This window comes from Chiloscyllium plagiosum, unplaced genomic scaffold (genome assembly GCF_037043375.1).
Source record: "Chiloscyllium plagiosum isolate Xiang-an unplaced genomic scaffold, Cpla_swu_hap1 HiC_scaffold_5, whole genome shotgun sequence".
Taxonomy (NCBI): domain Eukaryota; kingdom Metazoa; phylum Chordata; class Chondrichthyes; order Orectolobiformes; family Hemiscylliidae; genus Chiloscyllium; species Chiloscyllium plagiosum.
Window position 1 is genome coordinate 97,997,907 of NW_028270143.1, and position 16,960 is coordinate 98,014,866.

Here is a 16,960-nt window from a genome sequence, read left to right on the forward strand (position 1 = left end):
ATAACCAGTGTTTGGACAAGCAAGGTTGCACTGTACGTTTTCCAATGCATAATACATACAAACAAAACAAGGCAAATCTTCTGCAGTTTTGGTAGAAGATCCCAATGCCCAGTACATTAGAATGTGACTTGGTATTAAATAACTGCCCATTGTACACTAGTGACATTCAAGGGTATTCCATTGGCTTTGGAAGCTGGTGTCAACAGGAGTTAAGAGATGTACAGGAAAAGTCTTGGCTGGGATAGACAATAGACAATAGGTGCAGAAGTAGGCCATTCTGCCCTTCGAGCCTGCACCACCTTTCAATATGATCATGGATGATCATCCTTAATCAGTATCCTGTTCCTGCCTTATCTCCATAACCCTAGATTCCACAATCCTTGAGAGCTCTATCCAACTCTTTCTTAAATGAATCCAGCGATTGGGCCTCCACTGCCCTCTGGAGCATTCCACACAGCCACCACTCTCTGGGTGAAGAATTTTCTCCTCATCTCTGTCCTAAATGATCTACCCCGTACTTTTAAGCTGTCCCCTCTGGTTCGGCATTCACCCATCAGTGAAAACATGTTTCCTGCCTCCAAAGTGTCCAACCCTTAATAATCTTATATGTCTCAATCAGATCCCCTCAGTCTTATAAACTCAAGGGTATACAAGCCCAGTCGCTCCAGTCTTTCAGCGTAAGGTAGTCCCGCCATTCCAGGAATTGACCTCGTGAACCTACACTGCACTCCCTCAATAGCCAGAAAGTGTTTCCTCAAATTTGGAGACCAGAACTGCACACAGTACTCCAGGTGTGGTCTCACCAGGGCCCTGTACAGCTGCAGAAGAACCTCTTTGCTTCTATACTCAATCCCTCTTGTTATGAAGGTCAGCATACTATTAGCCTTCTTCACTACCTGCTGTACCTGCATGCTTACCTTCATTGACTGGTATATAAGAACACCCAGATCTCTTTGTACTGCCCTTTTACCTAAATTGATTTCATTTAGGTAGTATTCTGCCTTCCTGTTCTTGCCACCAAAGTGGATAACCATACATTTATCCACATTAAACTGCATCTGCCATGCATCTGACCACTCACCTAACCTATCCAGGTCACCCTGTAATCTCCTAACATCCTCCTCACATTTCACCCTGCCACCCAGCTTAGTATCATCAGCAAATTTGCTCATGTTATTACTAACACCATCTTCTATATCATTAATACATATTGTAAAAAGCTGCGGTCCCAGCACTGATCCCTGCGGTACCCCACTGGTCATTGCCTGCCATTCCGAAATGGAGCCATTTATCACTACTCTTTGTTTCCTGTCAGCCAACCAACTTTCAATCCAAGTTAGTACTTTGCCCCAATACCATGCGCCCTAATTTTGCTCACTAACTTCCTATGTGGGACTTTATCAAAAGCTTTCTGAAAGTCCAGGTACACTACATCTACTGGATCTCCCTCGTCCATCTTCAGAGTTACATCCTCAAAAAATTCCAGAAGATAAGTCAAGCGTGATTTCCCCTTCATAAATCCATGCTGACTCTGACCTATCCTGTTACTACTATTCAGATGTGTCGTAATTTCATCCTTTATAATAGACTCCAGCATCTTTCCCACCACTGAGGTCAGACGAACTGGTCTATAATTTCCTGATTTCTCTCTCCCACCTTTCTTAAAAAGTGGTACTACATTAGACACCCTCCAATCCGCAGGAACTGATCCCGAATCTATCGGGCTCTGGAAAATAATCACCAACGTATCCACGATTTCTCGAGCCACCTCCTTCAGTACCCTGGGATGTAGACCATCAGGCCCCGGGACTTATCAACCTTCAGACCTAACAGTCTCTCCAACACCAATTCCTGGCAAATATAAATTCCCTTCAGTTCAGGTCCTTCAGCTACTGTTACCTCGGAGAGATTGCTTGTGTCTTCCCCAGTGAACACAGATCTGAAGTACCAATTCAATTCTTCTGCCATTTCTTTGTTCCCCGTAATATATTCCCCTGTTTCTGTCTTCAAGGGCCCAATTTTAGTCTTAACCATTTTTTTGCCTTTCACATACCTAAAAAAGCTTTTACTATCCTCCTTTATATTTTTGGCCAGTTTACCTTCGTACCTCATTTTTTCTCTCCGTATTTCCTTCTTAGTAATCCTCTGTTGTTCTTTCAAAGCTTCCCAGTCCTCCGTTTTCCCACTTATCTTTGCTATGTTATATTTTTTCTCTTTTAACTTTATATGTTTCTTAACTTCCCTCATCAGCCATGGCATACCATGCCTCCTCCTAGGATTGATCTTCCTTTTTGGAATGAACTGATCCTGCAACTTCTGCATTACACCCAGAAATATCTGCCATTATTCCTCCACTGTCAACCCTGCTAAGGTATTGCACCATTGAACTTTGGCCAGCTCCTCCCTCATAGCTCCATAGTTCCCTTTATTCAACAGAAATATTGTCACTTCCAATTGTACCCCCTCCCTCTCAAATTGCAGATTGAAGCTTATTGTATTTCCCAATGGCTCCTTCACTTCGAGATCCCTGATCAATTCTGGTTCGTTGCACAATACCAGATCCAGAATTACCTTCTCCCTGGTAGGCTCCAGCACCAGCTGTTCTAAGAATTCATCTCGGAGGCACTCCACAAAGTCTCTTTCTTGAGGTCCACTACCATCCTGATTCTCCCAGTCTACCTGCATGTTGAAATCCCCCATAACAACTTTGCAACAGGCCAATTTCAGCTCCTGGTTCAACTTACATCCGACATCCAGACTACTGTTTGCGGGCTTGTAGATAACTCCCAAGAGGGTCTTATTACCCTTCGAATTTCTCAGCTCTCTTCATACTTACTCTACATCCCCTGATTCTAGGTCCCCCCAAGCAAGGGACTGAATATCATCCCTTACCAACATGGCCACCCCATCCCCTCTGCCCGTCAGTCTGTCCTTACGATAGCACGTGTAGCCTTGAATATTCATTTCCCAGGCCCAGTCCACTTGAAGCCACGTCTCAGTTATCCCCACAATATCGTATCTGCCAATTTCCAAAAGAGCCTCAAGCTCATCCATCTTATTTCTAATGCTTTGTGCATTCATGTATAGTATTTTTAATTTGTTACTGCCCTCACCCTTCCCATCAACTCCTATTTCACTCAACCTTACAACATGATCCCTTTTTGAATGAGAGGAATTGGTTGAACAGCTTTGACTTATAATAAACGGAGAAACAAATGACAAATAGTTGTATGATACAAAGTAACTTTAGCACAAGCAACGCGCCCTTCATCTGCCCCACCAAACATACGACAGTGATGGAGTTAACAGCAGGTAAGTCAATGTGGGTAGTGAGGGCTGCGAGGTATTAGTCGGAGTTTATTGCAACGATTATCTTAACCACAGGTCATAGAGGGCGGCAATACTGTGGGGGTGATTTGAAACAAAGGATAGTAAATTTATTTGGAGGGAAAGCCCTGAAATTAGAGGGAAGCATGCAAAGAAAACAGGCATAGAGATTGAAATCACCAAGGATGAGTCATCATTCAGTGTCAGAGAAAGGAATAAAAGGGACAACTCCTTGGAGGAACTTGAGACAAAACTTGAGTGGGCAGCCAAGAAGGATGCTAGAGGAGACACAGAAACAGAAACTCAACAAATTTGCTCTGCCATTCAATGAGATCATGGTTGATATGACAATCCTCAACTTCCCTTTCTTGCCTTTTCCCTAAAAACCTTGATCCCCTTGTGAATTAAAATTTTCGCTCTATCTCAGCCTTGAATATGCTCCTGCCTTGACAACACTCCGCAGTGCAGAACTCCAAGGATTCACTTCCCTCTGCAAGAAATATCTCATAAGAGTGCAAATGTTTATTTTGAGATTATGTTCTCTCGTCCTCAATTCTCCCACATGAAGAAACAATTTCCCTGCATCCACTGTCCAGTCATTTAAGAATTTTGTGATGTTTCAAAATGTCACCTCCCATGCTTCTAAATTCCAATGAGTACAAGCCTAAACAACTGAATCTCTATTCATAAACACAGTCCCTCCACATCTGATATCAGCCAAATGAACATTCTCTGGACTGCCACCAATGCCAGTACATCTTTCCTTAGAAAATGGACCCAAAACTGTTCACAGTATTCCAGTTGTGGTCTTTTTAGTACCTTGTATTGTTTTAACAAAATTTCCCTATTTTTATACTCTGTTTCCTTTGAAATAAAGACTAACATTCCATTTCCTATCTCTACTACTCCCTGAATTCAGGTGCTAGTCTTTAGTGATTCATGGGTGAGATCTCCCAAATCTACCGTGGTGTTACAAAGCTCAAAATGCAACCAAATCTGAAGTTGTAGTGCTGGATTAGACAGTTGTAATGTTAGCTCTAATGATACTTAAGAGACATCCAAATTAAAGCATTAAGCCTGCAGAGCAGTTAGTCAAATGTAAATTTCACATAACCATTACATAAGTGGAAAACGACTGACAAACTGGACTGAATGCAATAGGTTTCACCTGAGAACGCAATCCCTAAAATGAACAAAAACAGCCAATAAATCACCGCTCTTGAAACATTAACTCTGCTTTCTTTCCACAGCTACCCCAGATCTGCAGAGTGTCTCCAGCAATTCATGTTTGTATTGCAGATCTCCAGTCAGTACTAGTCTTTGAAAAAAGTTATCTTCATCGATTGAATTCAGCAGCCAACTTTGCCAATAACAGTGAAATATTTTCATAGTGAAAGCAAATGGTTTGAAAGCACAGTTTTGCACATTGCACAAGCTGTTACTAGTTACTACCAATAAACTAATGTTTTTGCACGGCAAGAAGTTATGAACAAACAGGTCTAGCCCAGTTACACCGAGCAAACGAGCCAGTAAATGAAAAAGGACGTAATGGCTGCTTTCTCCTATCAGATATCCCGATTTGATCAAGGCTGTTCATATAAAAGAAGTCCAGTGAATCATTATAAGCTGTAAATTTTAACGTAACCTTTCTCCCTTCACCGGTACTGCTCAGCTGCTTAGTGTTTCCATATCATCCACTTCTACGTTCACCCAGACTGTTATGTTCAATCTCATTTCCTTGATTCCTTTACCCCCAGTTTCTTGGAGTAAACAACTCACACAAGCGAGGCAGCAGAAGCTTCTGCATGTGTGAAGGTAGGATGTGAATGTCAGCTGGAATATGGGATAATCACAAATAAACATAACTGTCTCTTCAACACAGGTGTCCTTCCAATAGGAAGGCAAGTCCATGCAGTACAGGCAGGACAAAAGCAACTGCACTTCCTAGATGAAAGTAACTGCTAAACACAGACTAAGTGCTGAGACATAGGATCTTCCTGGCCTCAGAAAATCAGAAACCCATTTACTCAAAAGCTGTTTACCCATCATGGGAGATTTTCAACATGAGTTATCTAAGTTAGCACCTTTCCGTCTGAACCAGATAATGGGAATACAGCCTTAGTAATTTAAAAATATAATCACTTTCCACATGAGAAAAACTGCCCAAAGCTGTCTGCATCCTCTGGTAGAAGGGGCTGAGAACGGAATACAAAATAGCGTTTGCAAAGAACTCACTCGGTCCTTATCATCAGCAACATCAGACAGGATGTCATCAAGGTCCAAGATACCGCCATCACTATGCTCCAAACGATGCACTTGAACCCAATAACCTGGATCCTGGTGGAAAAATGAAAGAATATTATTCATTCAAGTTGTCTCAAGGAAACCACTACCAGAAAATTGGATTTTTCATTGCAGTTTTATTAAACATATACAAGATACACTGAAGAACTTGCCAAGCAAGAGTTCAAGGAGCAGGCTTATTATTACCTTCTCAAGGCCAAGTAAAAGTGGGCACCAAATGCTGGACTCACCAGAGATACAGACATCCCAAGAAAAAAATTTAAAATATTTCTGATGTGGTGCCACAATTGAAGGAAGGTGGTAAAGACAAGGCAAGGAACAATAGACCGGTGAGCCTGACGTCAGTGGTGAACAAGTTGTTGGAGGGAACCCTGAGGGACAGGATGTACATGTATTTGGAAAGGCATGGACTAATTAAGGATAGTTAACATGGCTTTGTGCGTGGGAAATCATGTCTCACAAACTTGATTGAGTTATTGAAGTAGTAACAAAGAGGATTGATGAGGACAGATCAGTGGGTATGTTCGACAAGGTTAGCAAAGTTACCTTTCATGGAATACAAGGAGAACTCGTCGTTTGGATACAGAACTGGCTCAAAAGATAGAAGATAGAGGGTGGTGGTGGAGGGTTCTTTTTCAGACTGGTGGCCTGTGATCAGTGGAGTGCCACAAGGATCAGTGCTGGGTCCACTACTTTTCATCATTTATATAACTGATTTGATGTGAGCATAAGAGATATAGTTAGTAAGTTTGCAGATGACATCAAAATTGGAGGTGTAGTGAACAGCGAAGAAGATTATCTCAGATTACAATGGGATGCGGATCAGATGGGCCAATGGACTGAAGAATGGCAGATGCAAGTTTAATACAGATAAATGCAAGATGCTGCATTTTGGGAAAGTAAATCTTAGCAGGACTTATTCACTTAATGGTAAGGTCCAAGGGAGTGTTGCTGAACAAAGAGACCTTGGAGTGCAGGTTCATAGCTCCTTGAAAGTGGAGTCGCAGGTAGATAGGATAGTGAAGATGGCGTTTGGTATGCATTCCTTTCTCAGTCAGAGTACTGAGTACAGGAGTTGGGAGGTCATGTTGCAGCTGTACAGGACATTGGTTAGGCCACTGCTGGAATATTGCGTGCAATTCTGGTCTCTTTCCTATTGGAAGGATGTTGTGAAACTTGAAAGGGTTCAGAAAATATTTGCAAGGATGTTGCCAGAGTTGGAGGATTTGAGCTATTGGGAGAGTTTGAATACGCTGGGGCTGTTTTCCCTGGAGCGTCGGAGGCTGAGGGGTGACCTTATAGAGGTCTATAAAATCATGAGGAGAATGGACAGGATAAATAGAAAAAGTCTTTTCCTTGGGGTGGGGGAGTCCAGAACTAGAGGGCATAGGTTTAGGGTGAGGGGAAAGACATGAAAGCGACCTAAGGGGCAGCTTTTCACGCAGAGGGTGGTACGTATTTGGAATGAGCTGCCAGAGGAAGTGGTGGAGGCTCATATAATTGCAACATTTAAAAGGCATCTGGATGGGTATATGAATAGGAAGGGTTTAGAGGGATATTGGTCGGATGTTGGTAGGTGGAACTAGAATGGGTTGGGGTATATGGTCGGCATGGACGAGTTGGACTGAAGGGTCTGTTTTCATGCTGTACGTCTCTATGCCTCTAAAAATGACAAAATTCAAATGACAGCAAGAAATTAAGTCGTCTAGGGGCCAATTTCATCAGTTACACTATTTTGTGCAAGTTATCTGAAAACATAACTTACAAAGTGCTGAAATCAACTGCTATTCTGCAAATATACTTGTAAAATTCAGAGATCGGAGAATTTCCATAATCAAGATGACACCACTGTACGACTAAGAGATTAAAATGCCAAAAGTTAACACTGAAGATAAAATACAGCATGCAAGTTCTCCGATATGCAACAAAACAGCATGTCAAGTAAACCTTACCCCAAAATTATGAAATGTTAAACATAAACAAGTTAACTAACCTGTGAAGCACTTTGCCATGAAATCATTACATAAACCTACGTTCTTCCTTTGGCTCAAACCTTGACTTATTTGGTGTTATATTTTACTTCTGGTTAATTTAATTAATTTATTAGCTAAACCAATAACCCGCTCAAGACTACATACCATCACCTACCAAAGAATGATTTAATCAACTCTATTTTCAGGGAAATATTACCAGTCAGTCTTTTAACAAAACACATCTTAAATGATAGAATTTAGAGTGAAGTGGACTTGGCACAGGTTTCAGTCATTAATGTGCACACCATATTGTAAGCCACATACTTCACAAGCAATGCAAACCAGACAGGGAATGGTTAAAAATGCTAGCTTCAGAAAAATATGTAACCCTTCACACTAGCTATGTTGATGTTTGAGCAGAAAACGAACAGGAGGTCAATGGCACAGCATTTATGTACTCAAACCAGTGATATCTGCTATTGGACTTACATCAATTTTCGCATTCAGGGATCCCAAGACTGGAGAGCAAAGATCAGAGATAAACATTTCGAGTGAGTGAAGTTACAAGGTGATTAATTTAACAAGATGAATAACTTTAAATGTCATGTCTCACAAATCAATATTTCACCCCATTTGCACTGGGATCTTAAAGTGGAAATGTATTCCAACATATCCACACATGGAATATGCAATAATAAAAGATGGTCAAGTGAAGACCATTCAGAAAATATGCATTTTAAACTATATACTTTACTTTCTTGTAACTGTACCTGACTTTATAGGATTGGAATGCTGGGATCATTGTCATTCCCCATTAAACAGCACAGATAAAGAAATATACTCAGCTCCTACAGCTTAAATACATAATTGCACCATGTAATAAAACAATTCGGAACAAAATTATGTAAATTAACACAGCATTCACTTCTGCCTTCTTCATTCAACTAAATATCCCCTCAAATTTCCAGAAAATTCTTCGGTTTCAAGAGAATACTACTCTCAGAATTATATGACACATTTTGAAGTGTATTGAATGCAGAAGGGCATCTAGGCTAATTACACCATACCCTGCTCCAATCTATGACAACACTCACTCGCTATGTCAAGCAGTACTATTAAAAAAAACAGTATTTACATATAAATGACTGTATGATAATCTGGTTTCTGCTTACAGGAACAGTAAATACTCTCCATCTTGTGCATATTTGCTTTATAGACAAACACTGGACATTGAATTTTTTTTATATACTGAAGTGTTTCTACACAGAATTCTGCCAGAAGTTTTAAAACAGGACCAAGAGTATTGACCTGGATCAAAGCTGAACTGTCAACAAAAATAAAATTCATGAAATGATCTTTTTACAGCTCACCAAACCTCCATGAAAATGCTTCCCCCCTCACCTCACCACAGAAATCTATTTGCACTTCACAATAAATAACTTGAGTTGTTTATCAGTGAATGCAGAACACACAATATAAAAAGAAAACAGCTGATTTTGGTTTCATAAAGATCAAGGAAATACACTCAAGTTAGCAATCACAAGCTACCCAAAGACATTTTGACTCTGCAGGAATGGGCCTCGGCACCATATCACTACAGTTCAAACTGCCTCTGCTTCACTCACATGGCAAGCGTTAGAGGAAGACTGTGAACAACAATATATTGGCACCAGCCCACTCACATAATCTTCTCTGACATACAACTCATCTGTAAGCAATATTAAAACAGTTCTTAATCTGTCCTCCCCTCCCCCCACCATGCCCAATTATGATCGTATTTTAGTCTTTGTAAAAGAAGCCAGTATTCCGTTTCTAAAGGATATTTAACTGTGAACATAATCTCGAGAGGGCATATAAAGGGGATTGGGCCACATGCAGCTCAGGTGACAGATGGTATTAAATTACCAGGCCGATGAATTTTCTCTTCAGGCACAGAAGAACAGAAAATTCATCTGCCATTTCTAACCAAATACGAAAATGTTTTATTTGCATGTCGAGGTAAGCACAATATATTTACTTTGAAATACAGGTAGGAGAAAATTACAGGTTGGTTTTAATGTAATTCACTGAAAATAAAGAGAAAACGAAGGCTTAAATTAAAATTAAACATGTGCAGACATTGCACATATTCTAATCCAACACATTTTTTTCAACTATTTTTTACAAAATCAGAATTATATGGTGGTCACAGATTTAAGCAAGATGACGATCAATATGAAATGCAAATAGATGGTGTACTTGAATTGCAGTATATGGTCTCATCTGAAGAAACAAAATCTGTCTTCAAGGATAAATTGCCTGAAGGAAAAGTCACAAAAAAGATCTCCCCATAAGGAACCAGTGGCACTCTGCCTTCTGCGCATGATCCAGGCAACACTGGAAAGACTGCACTCAACATCCATCACTGAGCAATGCTAAATGGATTTGAGGGGTTCATTCAGCCACTTCAGAACGCAAAAATGAATTAACCATGCAATGAGAAATTAAAACCAGGTGTGGGACAGACCAAACAGAGATGTAAGTTCATTTTGCAGTCGGACATTTGTGCATCAATGGGTTTTTAACAAAAACTAATGGTTTGCATACAAATATATTCTCCTTGCTACCATCCCACAAATGAACAGCTTTACTGAGTATGACTGACATTTAAACTCAGGCTTTTGGATTACTGGACCTGTAAATACAGCCACAAACCAACTGCAATCAAAGTTGAACAGATAGTAAATGGGGTTAAGTCTGATAGTGATATACTAAGACAGTACACTGCATCACAGGTTCACTACACAATATCACCTGATCATATTGACTTTCTTGCAGCCTTGCGGCTAGATGAAGACACATCAGAAGTTTCATAAGGAAAGTTAATGTTTTCCTCATGTCAACAGACTGTGCAAATATTCTTGACCAGCACAACAAGACAAGGAACCTTTAAGGCCAGTCTGATAATAATTCAACAATGTGAAATTGATGTGTGACAGACATATTTAATTATCCATAATTAACATCCATGTGAATGTTTACCCTCTTAACAATAATATTGCCAAGCACACTGTATGGAAATGGGAAAAGCAATCAATGTGTCCATCAAAGGTGAGATTGCAGGTACAGAGGAGGACTCAATGTAAAAGATATGTTTGCACCAATATAGCTTGAAATGGAGCAAATCACATTATTTTGACAGAGCTGGACCATGAACATAAGGCAGCAAGGAAAATAGGCTTTACTTTCATCACTGTCCATTGATGCCAACAATGACACAAATGACAATCTACAGTTGCATGACACATGAATTTGGAGCACGAGTAGGTTATTTGACCCATTTAGCCTGTTCCACAGCACAACATGAGGTTTTTGCATGAGTGATTGGGGAAGCTTTAAACTAAAACAGCAGGTCAATGGGAATCTATGCAAGGAGTCAGAGGGAGGAGAAACAAGGACAAGATCAAAAGGTAAAGGGGAATAAAGAAAGTGATAGGCAGAGAAATCAAAGGCCAGGAACAAACAGGGCCACAATGAAAAACAACAGAAAAGGGACAAGTAATGCTAAAAGTACAAGCCTTGAGACTTTGAGCCTTAATACACAGAGTATTTACAATAAAGTGGATTAATTAATTGTGAAAGTAGATGAAAACAGCTATGATTTAGTTGGGTTTAGAGACTTGGCTGCAGGGTGACCAGGGGTGGGAACTGAATATCCTTGGATATTCAGTATTTAGCAAAGACATTTTTTTAAAAAAGATGGTGGAATTGTATTCCTGATTAAAGAAGAAATTAACACAGTGAGAAAGGAAATTAACCCCAATGATATGGAATCTATATGGGTACAGCTGAAAAATACCAAGGGGCAAAAAACATGAGTGGAGGTTGTAGATCAACACCCAAATTATTGAGGTCATATGGGGAATGGCATTAAACATGCAATAAAGGATCATCTCTAATTATGGGCGACTTTTCTGCATGTAGGTTGGATAAATCAAATTTAACAAATCAAATACCAGACAGGAAGGTTTCCTGGAGTGCATACAGGATGGTTTGCTGGACCAATACTTTGAGGAACCAAAACAAGAACAGGCCATTCTAGACTTGGTTTTGTGGAATGAGGAAGGAGCAATTGGCAATCTAGTTGCGAGGCCCCTTGGGGATGAGTAACATAATACAATAGAATTCCTCATCAAGATAGAGTGCAACATAGTTGATTCTGAGAATAGGCTCCTGAATCAAAAGACAGTAAACTGTGGTAGCATGAGGTGTGAGTTGGCTGAGAGATTCGGGGATGTTACTTCAAGGAATGATGGTTGAAAGGTATTGATAACATTCAACATGGATGAACTGTAAGAATCGTTCATTCAGGCTCAAAAGGTAAAATGGAAGTGGTGGATCATCAAAATTAGAAACAGTCCTCGACCCAGCCAGGAAGCAACAGATCTGAGGAGTAGGAGCAGTTGTGCACAAGGAGGACAAAGGGATTGGTTACGAAAGAGAAAATAGAATACGAGAGTCAGCTCGCAGGAAACATAGAAACTGGCTGTAAAAGTTTCCATAGTTACATGAACAGAAAAAGACTGAAGATAAATGCAGTTCTCTTGTGTCAGAAACAGGGAAATTATAATGGGGGCCATGGGAATGACTGACCAACCAAATACACACATTTGTTCTGTGTGCACAATAGGCACAAATAATATGTCAAAAATACTGGGGAACACAGGGTTAGGAAGAGGAAGGCACTGAATTAAATCAGTATTAGTGAAAGGGTGTTGGGTAAACTGATTGGATTGAAGGTGAATGATCCTCAGGGCCTGAGAATCTACATCCCAGAGCAATTAAAAAAGCAGTCCGAAAAACAGCAGATGGTTTGGTGGTCATCTTCCAAAATCCTATAGATACTAGAACAATTCCCACAGGTGAACAGGTACCTGACAAAACCTCTCTGTTTAAAAAGGGAGGCAGAGAGAAAACCCGCAATTACAGACCAGACAATAATCAGGAAAATGTTTGAGTCCATTATAAAAGATGTAACAGCTGAGCACTTGGAAAATAGTGACAGGATTGGACAGAGACAGGATTTTCAAAAGGAAAATCATGCTCGACAAATCTTCTGGAATTCTTCTTGGATTGTAATTTATAGGGTAGATGAGGGGAAGCCATTGGATGAGGTTATCCACTTTGGGATCCACAAGAGGAAAGCAGATTATTTGTTGCCTGGCAACTAACTGAGACAGGGGAATGAGCAATGAGACCTGGATGCCCTTGTACATCAGCCACTGAAGGTAAACAGCAGGCATTCAAGAAGGCAAATGATATGTTGACCTTCATAATAATGAGAGGATGATAGTTCAGGAACGTGGAAGTCCTGCTGCAGTTATGAGGACTTCGGTGGGACCACACCTGGAATAGTCTTGGTCTCTTCATTTGGGAAAGATGGTCTTAATGTAGATGGAGGTCAGCAAAGGTTTATAGCACTGATTCCTGGAATGACACGACTGATGTATGAGGAGAGGCTGAATCAGATAGGATTACAATCATTGGAGCTCAGAAGATTGAGGAGGAATATTATAGGAACCTATAAAATTGTAACAAGACAAGATGCGGAAAGGATGTTCCTGATGACAGGGTAGTCCATAACCAGGCATCACAGCATCAATCCTAGCATGGAGGAGAAATTTCTTCACCCAAAGTGGTGAGTCTTAGAATTTGCTACCACAGAAAGAACATTCTCCAATTTAAAGGAGGAGTTGGATGTAGCACTTGGGGCTAAAGGGATCAGAGGTGTGAGAAAAGTGGGAACACGTTAAGTTGGCTGATCAGCCATGATCAGAATGAATAGCAAAGCTGGGACCAGGGACCAAATGTCCTACTTCTGCTGTTATTTCTACGTGTATTTGCTTAAAAAAAAACAGAAGCCAAATGATCAAATCAACTTTTGAAATAGGAAACAATGCTGGTGAAAACTACAGTTGCAGCTTTTATATTTCCAAATGAACCAACCATCGAACTGAAAGGTATGCCAGACTTAGAGTATTTGCAGCATTTTGTGATTTTATATTGAATCTCTCTAGTTCATTTCCAATGGTTTAAACACAACTATAGGAATTATGAGCGGGGTAGGGCGGCATGTGTGTTCAAGGGTTAGCACTGCTGCCAGACAGTGCGAGGGATCCGGGATCGATTCATCTCAGGTAACTGTCTATGTGAAGTTTGACTATTTGCCCCCTCCCACGTCTGTGTGGGCTTCCTTCCACAGTCCAAAGATGTACAAGTAAGGTGGAATGGCCATGCTAAATTGCCCATTGTGTCCAGGGATATGCAGGCTCAGTGGATTAGTCATGGGGAATACAGGGTTTCAGGGATAGGGTAAGGTGGTGTATTTGGGTTGGATACTCTTCTGAGGGTGGACCTGATGGATCGAATGGCCTTCTTCCACACTGTGGGGATCCTCTGATTTGGCCTCTCAAGCCTGCTCCACCATTCAATAAGATCACGTATGATCAGACCGTGGTTGCATTCTCACCTACCTCCAATAATCTTTGGACTGGGTCACCAATCTTTCACTGGGATAAGATCCTGAACTCACTCTCAAACAGCGCTACAGGTTTATTGCAACACATGGCCCAAAGCAGGTCCAGGAGGCAAATCACCACCACATTCTGAAGGACAAAATAGATGCGCACTAAATGCCAGCTTAACCAGCAATACCCACACCCCTTGAATGAATTTTAACAAGTTATAGAAGTCTGGGTAGATAAGTTGGTGCTGACCATTGGTTTAAATTGGCGCACTTTGAAAGGATCACTCCCACAAACAACATCTCCAAAAACTGATGCCTCCTTACTTGATTCGCTGCCCAACAGTTAAAAGTTTGATGCTTCTTGGATCTAGCACTCACTGTCTCTTGGAGTTACAGTTGTTTTCAAGGCAGCTTTCCAATAACCAAAGGCATCACAGAGCTTGGCACAAGTTTCACATATTTTGAAATCTTAGAATTCCAAAAGGGTCTGCCAGAAAAAGCACTGCATCACAACTTTTTGGCAAGGACTTTGAAGGACTCAGAATAAAATCTTAAAGAGTTGGCACCATCTGGAGGTTGAAGGTGAATGGACTGTAACTGAACCCTAGTACATGCGGGTGGCCCGAGTATGTAGTGAACACATCCATGAAAAACTAAATTTAGAAGTATTTTCCAGCAGTGTTAAGCAAAGCAGAAGCAACATTTTCACCCACACAGAGAAGAAATTCAACACTTAGGACAACAGCCAAAACATGGCATGCAATTTCAGCTCTCCAATGTTACAGTAGGTTAAGACAATGTTCAACTGAGAAATATAGAACAGGTAATCACAGGTTCAGAGCCCTGTCTGCACTCCGTTATCGATCACATTAGTTGTGGCGTAAGTATGTTCAATCTGCCACAAAGTCCAAGATTTAGATGTGGGGAGTTTAAAAAAAAAATCAGGAGCTCCTGCACCTGATGAATCATAGAATCCCTTCAGTGTGGCAAGAGGCCATTCAGCCCATCAAGTTCACACCAACCCTCAAAGAGCATCCTACCTAGACAGACCCCCTACCCTATCTATTCAACCCTGCATTCGCCATAGCTATTCCACCTCAACTAAACATCCTTGGATGCAATGGGCAAATTAGCATTGCCAATCCACCTAACCTGCAGACCTTTGTGAGGTAGAGGGCTGAAACCAGAGCACCCAGAGGAAACCAAACCCACAAGACAAGGGGTGAACATGCAAATTCCACACAGACTGTCATCCAAAGCTGAAATTGAACTCAGGTCCCTGGCTGACCATTGTGGCACAGAGCACAATGAACATAATGACTTTTACTTGAATGTTGGGACTGTGTTCAGTACAGTCAAATAGCCAACCCAAACTCACTACCTAGTTTCATGAATTTAAAAAGAAAGGTTATTTGGGTAAAGGCAGAGCTGAAACAAGGGCAGAATTTAAAAAAAATATTACACTATCTCCAAACAACTTGCCCTAATGAAGATCTGAATTCTTCTGTTCTGGTGTGGACACCAGTTCATATTACTTTTTAAGTTCACAAATTCGGTTATGCACTCAACTGGGACAGATTTTGGTCACAATCATTATCAGAATAAAAACACAAGTTTCTTATCAAAAATAAATGTTCAGCTGTGACTGGCTCTCCTTTCAACAATTCCTGAATTTTTATTATCACAGATCATATTATTTGAGAATCTCAGTTCTAGTACAAATACGTATGCTCTCCTGACTGACCTCCCACATTCTCTCTCTTAACTGGAGTTCACCTAAAACCTTGCTTATATTTTTAACTTGCACCAAAGTCCACTTCACTCCTGACAATACCAATGCATTTCTAAAGCATCTTTAAGTACATTATGCTCATACGATTCTTGGGAGGTTTGAGACAGGATTGATGTGGAGCAGCTGTTTTACCTTGTGGGAACTGGAAAGCCACATAACTTTTTACAATGATCAACAATAGTTTCACAGCATCATTACTGGGGCTAGATTTAGATTCCAAGTTTTGTTTTGTAAAAATGAGTAATTGCATTTGAATTTCACGAGCTGCCACGGTGGGTTTGTTCCCAGCCCGTTAGCCTAGGTCTCTGGATCATTAGACCAGTTAGACATTCACTAAACCACCAGCTCGATGGTAGAAGAGGTGTCAAGTCAGATAAGCAAACAGTTTTACAGAAAAAATACAATGAAAAGTGCCCTACCATGTTGTCTATATTAATGACCTAAGTCGTAAGTAAAATCATTTGAAAATAAGAATGAGAATTTCAAAACACAAAATCTTGCTCAATCAGGAACCAATGTATACGAGAGAGTAGAGGTGTTCCAGAAACAGGATTTACTGCGAGTTAGTTTCGTACCTCTTTAATTTGAACCCCTGAAGATCCAGATTCTCTCCACCACTGGAAAACATTGCCTTCTGTTACCTAGACCTTAAATTCTGGAATTTTCTTCTTTAAAACAAAAAAACACCTCACGATATCACATTTTCTTTGTGATACTGATCTGACTAAGTTTTTCATCAACCGTCCTAACAACCGAAGTCAAATTTTAATTAGTAAATCTCTTGAGGTATTGGGCTATTTAAAGGTGCTATATAAATACAATTTGTCAACGTTGGCCCATTTTATGCAAAGTGTGTGTTCCTTGCTTATCTTTCAAAAATATCCTGCAGTCTTCTAGCAGTTCAGATATCAGCACTGATTTGGAGGCTAATCCACACTACATGAACCTCTTTTGAGCAATAATCCCTGAGAACATGCAGCTGAATAATTGTAAGCACTTATTCAAAGGCAAAACTAACCAGATAAATTATAGTACTACCTCTGGCATTTGGACAACTGC

At 40.5% G+C, this 16,960-nt stretch overlaps 1 protein-coding gene across 5 annotated transcripts in view; it reads right to left on the reverse strand.

The window, feature by feature from the left end:
- pard3aa (par-3 family cell polarity regulator alpha, a) overlaps positions 1-16,960 on the reverse strand; it is an 858,224-nt gene that overhangs the window by 697,789 nt on the left and 143,475 nt on the right. For all 5 annotated transcript variants that reach the window (XM_043690628.2, XM_043690626.2, XM_043690630.2 and 2 more), the window contains exon 2: positions 5,563-5,664. In XM_043690628.2, coding sequence (XP_043546563.2) covers positions 5,563-5,664 — 102 coding nt within the window. The remainder of the gene's footprint in view (positions 1-5,562; positions 5,665-16,960) is intronic.